The sequence below is a fragment of the Narcine bancroftii genome, chromosome 12, assembly GCF_036971445.1.
Source record: "Narcine bancroftii isolate sNarBan1 chromosome 12, sNarBan1.hap1, whole genome shotgun sequence".
NCBI classification, from domain to species: domain Eukaryota; kingdom Metazoa; phylum Chordata; class Chondrichthyes; order Torpediniformes; family Narcinidae; genus Narcine; species Narcine bancroftii.
The window spans coordinates 10,309,312-10,321,894 of NC_091480.1; the positions used below are offsets into that span (position 1 = coordinate 10,309,312).

The 12,583-nt window shown below is 38.3% G+C and overlaps 1 protein-coding gene across 6 annotated transcripts in view; it reads left to right on the forward strand.

Moving 5' to 3' along the window:
• prpsap2 (phosphoribosyl pyrophosphate synthetase-associated protein 2) overlaps positions 1 to 12,583 on the forward strand; it is a 43,676-nt gene that overhangs the window by 17,392 nt on the left and 13,701 nt on the right. For all 6 annotated transcript variants that reach the window (XM_069906664.1, XM_069906661.1, XM_069906665.1 and 3 more), the window contains 5 exons: positions 7,103 to 7,218; positions 8,221 to 8,276; positions 8,405 to 8,553; positions 9,316 to 9,386; positions 12,429 to 12,575. In XM_069906664.1, the coding sequence (XP_069762765.1) occupies positions 7,103 to 7,218; positions 8,221 to 8,276; positions 8,405 to 8,553; positions 9,316 to 9,386; positions 12,429 to 12,575 (539 nt within the window). The remainder of the gene's footprint in view (positions 1 to 7,102; positions 7,219 to 8,220; positions 8,277 to 8,404; positions 8,554 to 9,315; positions 9,387 to 12,428; positions 12,576 to 12,583) is intronic.

The following is a 12,583-nucleotide window of genomic DNA, read 5'->3' on the forward strand; positions in this document are numbered from 1 at the left end:
GGAATACTTAAGGCTATGCAAAGTATCAAAACTACGTAACCAGAGTGGTTACCTAGTGAAGAAAAACACGGAATTCAAATCACTGGGCTGAATCGCTAAGTATTTTCAACCTGTGAATGGAAGAACTAGGAATAAGATGGTAAATCTGCCATCTTTGCAACATCAAGTGAATCTTTGCTGCTACTCCCTGTGGCAAGCACATCTTTGGTTAGGAGACCAAAATATTGTGGTCTCATCAAGGCCCTATGTTATTGATTTTACTAGTTCTTAAAGAACTATTTTTAAATTTTTAAATTTATATTTTTAAAATATTGACATTAAGTTATCAGGTTGATAATTCACTTTTTAAATAGTGGGGTCATGTTGCTGACCTCCAGTCCATAAGACCATTCCAGAACATGTTGAAATTGAAAGGTGTTAATGAGCATGTCTAAAAAACTAACTCTCGAACTCTGGATGGAGATTAGAAGTTCATGAGTTTTACATTTCCATGGCCACCACTTTTTCTGCATTTTTGACCAGTACTTAATGTCTTCAGAATTTTTGGTCACAAGATATTTGATTCTCTTGTACACTGGTCAGAAGCAAGTTAGTGGTTTCACTGCTCTGCCATTTCCTTATTCCAATATTCAATTATAAACTCTCCAGCCTCTAATGGACTTGCACTTTGATGGGCTTTTTCTTCGTGCATGCCCATAAAAACTAATTCCTTTGGGTATCCTGTCAATCCACTCCCATATTGTCATGCCTTCCTTTATCAATTTCTTGTCCTTGTTTTCATAAGTTATTTAAAAAAAAAGTCCAGTCCTCAGAGCAACTTTTATTTCTGTCCTCTTTAGTTTTAACACTTTTTAAAATTTCTCTGGTCATCCATGGCTGGATCGCTTTCCTTTGGGGTTTAGTGTCTTATTTTTGCAATCTTTGTACTGTATTTACCATTACCTATCCACTATCATACCTTTTCAATATATTTTCCCAATCAACATGACTAACTCATGACTTCATAGTTTCCTTTGTTTATTTTTCAGATCCGGTTTTGGAATTGATTTTTGAAAGCGTTATAGTTTGTTGAATCTGGTCATTAATCACCAAAGATCCTTTGGTTATAAGATTTGAACCCTTTCTCATTGCACAGAAGTCTTAATCCAATTCCAACTGTACATTTGTCTAAAACTTCACTCTTTCTGACCCCCCCCCACCCCCCGCCTCAGCCCTGCTTTGAAAATTAAATGGCCCACTTGTGCCTGCCCCAGTAACAAGAAGGGTCACTGACCTGCAGCATTGGCTTTTTTAAAATTCCACAGATGCTGTTTGACTGGCTGAGTTCTTCCATGTTTTCTGTTTCAGATTCTAGCATTTGAAGTTTTATTTCTTTTCCCTAGTTGATTCTTTCATAGTTTAACATAGAAAAGCATCTTCCATAAGTCTTTCGCCTTCCATAAATTCATCTTCAAACTTGTGAACGCAAATTTGATTTGCCCAGCCTATGCATTGAGTAGTCTCCCATGATTACAGGGTTGCCCTTTACATATATTTCATTTGATGGCTTTGTATTCAAAACTTATTAATGTTTAGTGATGTTTGCTGTTTCTTAGCTCGACTCAACTACGATTCTGCATAGTGTTAAGACAAGATCATCTCAGATCACTATACATTTTTTCCCTTGTGAACAATGCTTTACCACCCCATTCTTTTTGTCTGCCCATTCTAAGCACCAAATTCACTGCTTTGTTTAATGTGCAGCCATGTTTGCCTGATGACACTTAATTTTTTTGTTCAGGTGAGTGAAAAGAATGTGCTGCTCAGTTTTCACTGTCAAGATTTTAGTTGCTATTGCATCTGAAGCAAAGTATCTGGAAATTTGAGTTTTAGCAACATAATTACAGTGCAAGATCAAAAACATCAAAAGTTAACTCTCATTATCACTCATTCACTTTTGGTCCCTTTATGAGCAAGTATTGTGTATCGTGGAACCCTGTGGGGTCCGGTTTCTTTGGCAGGAATACAGCTAATTAATTTTACTCCTATTGAATGTTGACTTTTTTTGAAACCTTAAAGAATCAGTTGTGGATGCAGAAGGCTGTTGGGTTCAGTTTTCTAGTTTCTTCTCCTTAGCGCTTTAGATTATTCTCTTGCCTTTCAATTCCCTTTTGAAGACACTGGTTCCATTTTCAATATCCTTCTGTATTTTGACTACCCTGTTGATTCACTTAAAAAAAAATTCCTCTTATTTTTATATCCCAAATGGTTATGATCTTTATTTTTGTGTTCAGCTGTCAATCTGTTCTCCGTTGTCTTGAGTGCAAGAACGATGTGAGCTTCCCTTCTAAACTTGACACAAATCCCTTGTCCATGGAACTTTTCCATTAAATCTTTCTATGACCTTCGCACTCACCTAAAGTTTGCTACCAGCATTTTGATGCAAAATGCTAACTGTGGTGCAACCTGTGTTATGTAGGGTTAGGATCATTAAGCAAAAATATTGCAGGTGCTTGAAATAAAAGGCTGTATCACAAGTTGGCCAATAGATGTGGAGAGAAGTCTTCACTCTTCCATTTCCATTTCAAGTCTTTTGATCAGGAGTGGCAAAAGTTAGATATTTTTTAATAAGCAAATGGGGGCGGGCAAGAGAACTTAGGGTCAACATAAGTTCTAAGTGAAAATCTATTTAGTCCACCACCAGATTTGTTCTTCAGTCTCGTCTCCCTGCTGTCACCGAGCTTTTCTTCCCAACGCTTTACCCCTCCTGTCCTCTGCATCTTAAACTTTGTCTTGTTTCTAACTTCCCTGTTCAGATCAGAGGTAATTTTCACTGTTTTCTGTTCTTATTTTGTACTGTCTACAAATTCAAGGCTCCCATATGCCTCAACATCGCCTTATTTACAAGGATTAGTGGACAGTATAATTCTGTGAAAGCCAGGTGCCAATACAAACCCCTATCCTCTGGAGCAGCCATTTTCAATCAATTTTTGATTATGGCCCCCCCAGGACTGCTCAAAGTTTATGGCTCCCTTCCCTGCAAAGCAGTCAAGTTTTGGTTTCTTCTGTACTTCTCTCCTAATGACTATATGAAAAGAAAATTGTTTAAGGTGAAAAGAAAACAAGGCTTTTACTTAAATATTCTGTGGCACCCAGGCAACTGTCAGGCCCCCATAGGGAATGGCTGCTCTAGAACTATTGACAGTTCATCTGTTGTCTTAATATATTCTTAGTGTTTTGCCTCTGGACTTCATTTAATGTGGTTTATCTGTGTCTTGCAGTCTGTTCCATCCTTTTTTACAGATTTGCAAATTCTGTATCATCCTAAGATTTGATGTTTTTTTTTTAACCATAACTGTCATTAATGGATGAAGCAAAAATAGTGTTCTCATCACCAAGGAACAACACAGACTATCATTAATATCTTCTGGAAAGGCCTGCTCTGCAATGACAGTTTTCCCCTTTAAGCCAACATGCTGCCAGTTGACCTTTAATTTTATGGCCTTAAAATTTGCTGACTAGCTTTTTGTGTGGAACTTAAAGCATTTTAAATTTAAATTTAGACATGTAACAGCCTTTCCAGCCCTTGAACCCAAGCATACCCAATTGATTCTCTCTTTCCCCCTCCCCACCCTCCCCCCCCCCCCCCCCCCATCATATATATATGGTGGGAGGAAGCTCACGCCGACTCTGGGAGAACATACAAACTACTTACAGGCAGCAACAGATTCAAACCTGGGGTTGCTGGCCCTGTAGCAGCATTAGACTCACCGTGTTGTCCTGTGCAACATCATTCCCTTTGACGTCCATTATTACCAAAACTGAAAATCAATCTGGTTAGTCAAAATTGCATTTGTTTTTGACCAGTATTAAATGGTTCCTTATCAAACACATGCATCAACTGTTAAAGTTGTCGGAGATGCAATAAAACCTGCTCTTGAACAGCTGTGTTACACTTGCTGTTTTCTAGTCCTTTGGGGCTACCCCATTATCTCTGGAGGATGGGGAAATATAATGCAAGTTCTCTGTAGCTGCTTCCCTAAATAACAGGAAGCATTCCATTGGCTCAAGTGACTTGCTCATTTGTAGTATAGCCAACCTGGCTGGTATTAATTCTAATCCCTTTCATTATCTCTAGTCCTTCCTCTTCCTCAGTGATGTTTGACAGCACTCTTGTTATTCCAGTTGTGTCTTCTGCCTTATTTTTGAGCCAGAGAAAAATTTAGATTGTCAGAGTACATACATTACATCACATACAACCCTGAGATTCTTTTTCCTGTGGGCGAGACAGAATCACCACTTAGTGAGAAAAGCCCCACACTTCTCTGAGAGTGTGGGGCAGTGGAGAAAAAAAACTGACTCAACATACATATGCAAGCAAATAAAGAAATATAAACCAACTGTGCAATACAGAGAGGAAAAAAGAAATATCAATAAAGTGCAAAAGTCAAAGTCCTTAAATGAGTCCCTGACTGAGTTTGTTGTCAAGGAGTCTGATGGCGGAGTGGGAGCAGCTGTTCATGAATCTGGTGGTTCTATTTCCTTTTATATTAATTCCTGTCTTATATTCTCCATTTATGTTGTCTTGTTCTTTTGACTTTTCTCAAGATCCGAAGTCAGTGGCAGGTAACAAAGACTATGTTGTTGGTATTTTTGTCACTGCTACACCAGTGAACCTCCCTGTCAGGTGTGCGCAATCCATCCTTAAATGGATCTCTCCTGCTTCAAAATATTATCCCAGTGTCCCAATAATTTCAAGCCCTTTGTTTAGATGTGTATTAATCAGTATAAAATTTCTGATTCTATTCTCCAGTAATCTAAAAAATCTTAAGTTATTTTGAGTTAAGATGACGCCAATTCAACTCCTTCCTATACCCATACTCACCTGTCTGTATTCTGCCTTCTGTGCTGCAGTGAGGCCAAGTGCAAATGAAAAAAACAGCACCTCATTCAACAGCCCAATGACAATTAATTTTTAATTTCAGGTAATCCACTTCCCCTACTTTTCCCCCACCAATCCTTTGCAGGTTTCTCTAGCTCCCCATCTTTACCTTTTCCATCCCCCTTAGCTACACTTACCACCCTTCCCCACCTTCACTACCCGTCCAACTGGGTTTCTTTTTCATTCTCTCACTTTCTTATCCTCTTAATCACCTAGTTCCATCTGCCCATCTTCCTCCCTTATCTGGTTTTACCTATCGCCTGCCTCTGTCTCCACTTTTCTTCCTTTTGCCCCAACCTGGCTCCACCTGCATGTCATTAAATTCTCTCACTTTTCTTCTCTCTCTTCCCACCCTCCCAAAAAAAACTGGGTTCACCAATCACCTTCCATTCTCTCTCACCCCTTCCTCTCACTTCTACATACCAGGTATTTTCCTTCTACACTCTCAGACTTGAAAATGTGAACCATCCTTTTGCTTTCGTAGCTGCTGTATGACCAGTCGAATTCTCACAGCAGTTTATCTTTACTGCTTTTTAACTCTTTCCTTCCTCAGAGAGCCAGTCAATAGGACAGAATTTCCTTCCCCCCACCACAAGTGATATTGATGTCACCATTTTTGGCTTTGTCCTTTCCCTTCAAAACTCTGCACCGCTGTGTTTTTACCTGTGTGCCAGGGATTCAAGATGTGGGTAAATTTGAAATGGTTCAATATTCTTCTCCCTGTTTTGCAAATGAATGTGTTGTCCACTCTATTCTTCAGCCAAGTAATTCATGTTTGCATCACGGTCACTGGTAGAATTTGAACTTTTTGATTACCTTTCTCCAAAAACTTGAAGGGGATATTTAATATTTTCTGGGGACCTCTCCCTTCTGTGTTCCCTGCTGTATCTTCCTCCTAGATTAAAATCATTTCCAACATTTTATTTTTTCTCCACATCTTTTCCTAGCCTTTCCAGGCAAGGTGAGGGGAATCTTTTGCTGAAAGAGTGAGAAGCCTGAGAAATGTCTTTGATGTTAAACGCTTGGCGTACAAAAGAACATAATTTTATTATGCTTGGGCTATGAGACTTGTAAATGTCAGAATGCAAAAATAGAAGGTAAAGAAAAGAGCAGCAAAATGCAATTAAAAGTCCAACTCAAAAAGAGATCTTTCAAGTGAAAGGAGCTGGAAAAAAGTTGCTGGGCAAGGAAACCTCAATCACGCTAGCTGTGCAATGTTGTAAACTGGAGGAAGGGCGATACTTTTGCAGAAGGTAAGCCTTCTCACAATCTCTCCAGGTGCTACTTTTCATTCCCCCTATGGTTGACATTTGACCCATTACTTTTTTCCTTTTGTTGCATATAGTTGGTGATGGCAGGACTTGAATTCACTGCACTGGAGTTGAATGGCTCGCTGAGCCATTTTAGTCGCCTACAGTGTAGCTGAAAACGTGAACCATGTGTTTGATAGGTTTCCCCTCCCAAGAACATCGGTTAACCATTCTTGGGATCACTGTAAAAGATGATGATTAGTTCCAGATTGTAGTGAATTGAATCCAAGCTCCCTGGCTTCTCTGAGAGTGTGGGGCTTTTGATTCCTGATCTTTAATTCAGCCCTTGGAAATTTGCAATCCATAAACAAAATGCAATGCCATTTTTCCAAAATATAATCATGGGGCACAAGGATAGAATGTAAACAAGCAGAGTTTGAAGATAGATCAAGAACTTTTGCAGAGCTCCATTTGTTTTTTTTTAATTACAGTGGTGATATATTCCAGAGTGCAAGATGCCAATTTTTGGCAAGGGGCAACTCCGTTATTCTCTGAAAGCTATTGCAGGGGGCAACTCCGTTATTCTCTGAAAGCTATTGCTTGGATGTAGGTCTTGTGCTGAATGAAGACCATTTGGTGTGGCCTGATGATCTTGAAATCATTTGGAATGAGTTCATTAATGAACCCAACATTCTAAATTGTTCTGAGCACAAATGCTCAGGCACTTTCTATTCTTGATGAAGGTCATCTCACTTTAAAGAATGTCATGCCTTCAGCAAATAAAACCATATAATTGAGGCATGTGGAAAAATTGTGTGAATGTCCTGGTTGAGAACCTTTCTTTTCCTTGTTTAATTACTGCTGCTCGGACAAGTGCATAAATACTTAAGCTCCTGTTGCAGATTTGTATTCATTTCCACACTCTCCTCAGGCTTGACCCACCTGATTACAATGGATTTGCATCAGAAAGAAATCCAGGGATTTTTCAATATTCCAGTTGATAATCTGCGAGCGTCCCCATTCCTGTTACAATACATTCAGGAAGAGGTGAGGTTAATGGAGTTACTGATTGATAATGCACTCTTTTCAGGGGCAAGAAACAGCCAGTTGTAGCTGCCTACAAAGGTATCTATGATCTATATCAAGACTGGACTTCCTTCTATTTACCTCAAATTTTGATTCATCAAAAAAAAAGCCGAGGCTTCCTAATTTGTTTTAACATTATAATGTTCAGTACTTCCTACGGATAAAACCTTCACCACTCATGGAGCATTAAATGTGGAGAGTTTATTGGTAATGCAATAAATAACATCAGTTTAATGGTGATGAAGTTTAATTTAGGATTGGTGCTGTTTTTAAAGTGAGATTTTCAGTTTAGTTAGGCAACAAAAAGAACAACTCTTTATCAAATGTGTAGCATTGCTCACTACCATTTACTGCTCAGCATCTATAAGTTTGAGCTTAATGCTGAGATCCACTAGTGTTATAAAGTAAGAGTTCGGGTTGGGTTATACAGTGCGGGCACATATCTAGCTAGTCTATTTTGAGCTATATGTTTAACCTGGAAAGTTTTGGCTGCGTGACTAAATGCAAATAAGCATGAAAGAGGAATTTCCTGGGAAAGTAACATAACTGCAAAAAATAGTTTTTAAGTATTGTGTCGCCTGTGAAATTAATTTTGGAATGAAACATAAATTAACATTATTGGATTAGAGTATGAATTTAGAAATCGGCCTTGCTGAACAATGGTTTGAGTACTAAAGCTTTATTTTTAGTATTGCTTAAGAATGCAATTGTGCTGGCTGTTAAATTTGCATAGTGCACTAGAAGTGCAGGAACTAATATGCTTATTTAGGATGTTATTGGATATGTTGGCTTGCAAGGAAGTGAAACCAATTAATCTAGCATCTTTAAGAGTTACTGCCTTTAAAATGTTTTTTAAAAGAGCATAATTTGGTAAAAGTGTGTCAAATAATGTTGATAATATGCAGCACCAAGGATTGTTGAGGAATAGATACCTGATTCTACCCTCTGCTTTTTATAATGCAGATCCCTGACTACAGGAATGCAGTGATTGTTGCAAAGTCACCAGCTTCTGCCAAAAGGTCTGTGCTTTGTTTATCTTAGATTTTGGATGTATTCTGCTTAAAGCAGGCACCCCATGGCAGTGTAGTATTACCCAAGGAAAGCACTGCTGTTGAGATTTTGTCTCATTAAGGTTCTTTTGTTTCAGAGCACAGTCTTTTGCTGAGCGATTGCGTCTAGGAATTGCAGTGATTCATGGTGAAGTGCAAGATGCAGAATCGGATTTGGTGGATGGTCGACATTCACCACCAACAGTGAAAAATGCAGCAGCCATACATCCCAGTCTAGAGATTCCCAGTAGGTTTACAGTGTCCTTCAACTGCATACTTTTGGTAAAGGCATGTTCAGGGATAATTAAATGACCCAATATCAATGTAAATGATGTTCCTTCATGAAACAGATTGTTGATCCAAATTGAATTTTGAAAATCTTGTAAAGTCAACTGTTCTAATTTGTAAAATGAAATGACCACCCCATACTTTTCTAATGTACAATGCAGCTCATGAGATGTAATCAGTTGGGCATTGAAGTGCTATTTATTATATTTATAATTGTACTTGTGAGGTCATTTTTTCTAAATTCAAATTTCATTTGTCCAGTAATTGGCAGTGTGTTTCTTTGGAATGAATGGATTGCGCATACAGTATAATTCCGATTATCCAAAATTGGATTCTCTGATATCCTCATTTATCCAATTTTTTGGAGCTGAACTGACCGGGGACCTTGGATTCCTGGTGCTGGCAGGAGGGGGACCCTCGGGGTCCTGACACGAGCGTGGCCTTGGTGGGGATGTGTCGGGGATCGGCATTGGCTAGCATTTTTTTTGTGAGAATTAAACATTATTTTAATGCTTAAAAAGCCTTCCCTTGTTTTTTTAAATACTGTTGCAAGTGATTTGCTATTGCTACTGGACTGTTTTTCTCAGGTGGGGGGGGGGTGGTGGGGTGAAAGCCTTTATCCAAACTGGGCCTGGTCCAAACCATTTTGGATAATTGGAGTTGTACTGTATTTGTTAAAATGATTTCGTGTTTTAACATTTGACATTTTATTTACCTTCAGTGTCAATTCCAAAGGAAAAACCCCCAATCACGGTTGTTGGTGATGTAGGAGGAAGAATAGCTATTATAGTGGTATGTTCATACTGCATTTATCAAGAATATCAGAATTGGGTGTTACACATTTACAATATTGTGGGCAATACTAGTTAAAAAATGTTGCTTTCCAAGAGATGGAGTGCTGCTAGAAATACAAGAACACAATGATTTATTATTTTCTACGGTTAAAAAAACATAATCCAGCATCCTCTGAGTTTGGGGATGCCATTCAGGCAGTTTTTACAGACTATTGTTCCTGTTAATAGCCCTTTTTTTTGGGGGGGGGTGGAAATGGAGGTGCATGTTATACAATAGTGTTTTAAATTTTCCAGGAAACACGAGTTTAAAGTGTGTGCAGGAACTCAAACCCTGCAAAGACTTTATTAAATCTGACAGCATTTTAAAATGAATTGTCTTCCAGACAGCAGAAGAAAAAAACTAGCTTTCATGTACATTAATTAAACCTGACATCATGTTAGTAATTAGAGTTGAACACATTTATAAATTCCACATTGAAACTGCACTTACAAAGTGCTTTAAATCCATAAGTTGCTTGATCTTTGCTAATTAATTTGACTTTCTAAATGTGCTGTTTTCTATTCATAATGCAGTGATTTTATAACTAGAATAAATGAGGTCAAATATAGAATTTTAGCTTTTTCGTACCTATTTTGTTCTAGACTTGGCTGTAGTAAAATGGGCAGTGAAAAATTGGAACAAATCATTCACATTTTATCAATGAAATAAATTTATATGCTTTGTCTCTCATTCATAGATGATCTGTGTAAATAAGATGGCTTTGTCAGCACTTGGGTTTCTTTCTGGAGGCAATGAATTCATGATATTGCAATATTGTTATGGTATAGTGAGTTGTCTACATTGCCAAGCCATTTAATGAGAATTGGATGAATAGATGATTCATCTTGAATTTATTTGACTTCATGATGAGATGAGGGAACTGAATGTTAAGTGGCTACAAAGTGTACATTCTTAAATTTTTTTGCTTGGTGATTTTTTACAAATAAAATAACGTTGAATGCGACATTGAGATTAGCTAAATTGATATAATGCTTATTTTGTAGGGGCCTCTGTAAATCAAAAGCTGTCTTTGTGAACTAACTTTTAATGCACTCTTCATAATTTCTTCAGAGATTTTGTCAAAGATCTGTAGTTATCGAGTCCTCCTTAGTTGAGCTTGTTCCATGGCCTAACTAACTTACTCCCACTTACCTGCAGAGTGCCCATCCCCTCCAATCCAAGTGTTCTTTAAACTAAGCTAACATGCCTGCTTCCACACTTTGGTGCTCGTTCCACATGCCTGCCACCCCCTGAGTGTCTTTTTGAACAACAAATCTTGTCCGTTGACAGTTCTGAAGCATAACTTTGACTCAAAACATTGACTTCCTTCCACATATGTTGGCCGACCTACTGAATTCTTGCAATTTATTTATCTGGATTACAGCTTCTGAAGTCTCTTGTGTATCTTGCCCATTGATTTTTCTCTACTTCTACCTTTAATCTGGGCTGTCTTTTGCTGCAGGGCTGTTTCCCAATTGTATGATAAGTTTGGTGCTTAGATTCTTGCTGCCATATGGAATATTACATTTTTGATGAAACTTATCAGACCACAGACAGTGGCCACTTTTGTGCAAATATGTCATTTTCCTTTTAGTTCAAAAAGTATCATGCACTAAAGCATATTGTTACTTAGACCATGTGTTTTGACATATTACTACTGATACATGGTGAAATGATGATCTGACATTCTCAGGAATTTGGTGCCAGGACTTTATGGACGAAGACTCATGGCTTGGCTTTGCGAACAAAGATTTGGGAAGTATTATAGACGTGGGCATGTCCTTTGAGCCTGCACAATGGATTTATTTTAGGTGGAGTGCATTGTGTGGAGTGCTGACTCCACCCTTTACACTTGGGGTTTATCTGCCACGGCCTTAGAATGCTGGGACAGTGACAGCCAGGTCCTCGGGTCATCGGTGTTGTGTCAGAGTGTCCTTCTAGATGGATGGCCTAATGAGGCTAACGTGCCCATCTGCTTAGGTTTGAAATGAGAGTTTTCCTTCTCTTTTGCTGGCTGCCAACCAAGGCTAAGAAACCCAGCCTGCCCATCCAGTTATACTGCCGAACATTTGGTTGCGCCTTGGCGTAGCAAACTCAGTGAAAACAGGTATTGCTGTGGACGCAGTTTTGTAGAAGAGGCCATTTGCAGTGACCTCCTGCCTGACAAGCCACAGACAGTGGCCACGAGGTGATTACTACTCTGAGAAAGGAGAGGTGATGTATTAATGCGTGCACTCTCCTTTGGTGAGCGAGACATCAGGCCCAGATCTCACCCACCCCCCCAGGAATATGACTCCTATTATTACACCAACCAATTTTGAATTCACTTTCACTATTCTCACGTAATAAAATTTTCAATAAAAGTACAGGAACCAGGGACTCGGTGGGATTCCTGAATAATGATATATGGCTTGTCTTCAGTCTGTGTTTAATCAAAGCAAATTGAGAGCTCAAAATGCTGAATCATCCTTGACTAGAGTTCATTGTTTAATTTGACTTGGGAAAGTAGTTCTTAGAACCTAAATTTTAGCATGCAGAACTTGTGTTGTGCTCTATGAACAATATAGATTGGATTTTAGAAAATCAGAGAATGTATGGATATTGTAATATTTCTGAGTTCATTTTTATTTCGAACAAGTCATTCACTGCCACATTTCTGATCTTTATTGTATTGACATTTTTTTTAAACTTTATTCATTCAAAAAACAAATAATATATGACATATACAGCAATTAAACATGAACATTTTTTTATAATATCGGAATAAAGTACAGGTGGGTTCTGTAAACTGGATCTACATTATGTAGGCAGTTATGTCGGTCTCTTCCAGGGCCATTGGAAAAGCAAACCATCTCGCGACCTTACTCCTCCTCTTATCCAGGATCTTCAGTGAAATTATTCCGCACCATAAAGTTGATTTATTATCATACTTCCTAATTTTTTTAAATCTATGTGTATATAAAAAAAATTAATTGATTTTGTTTGACTTTTATTTGACAGGATGACATAATTGATGACGTTGATAGCTTTTTAGCAGCTGCAGATTCTTTGAAAGAGAGAGGAGCTTACAAAATCTATGTCATGGCCACCCATGGTCTTTTGTCTTCAGATGCACCCAGACTGATAGAAGAGTCATCAATTGATGAGGTAATCTG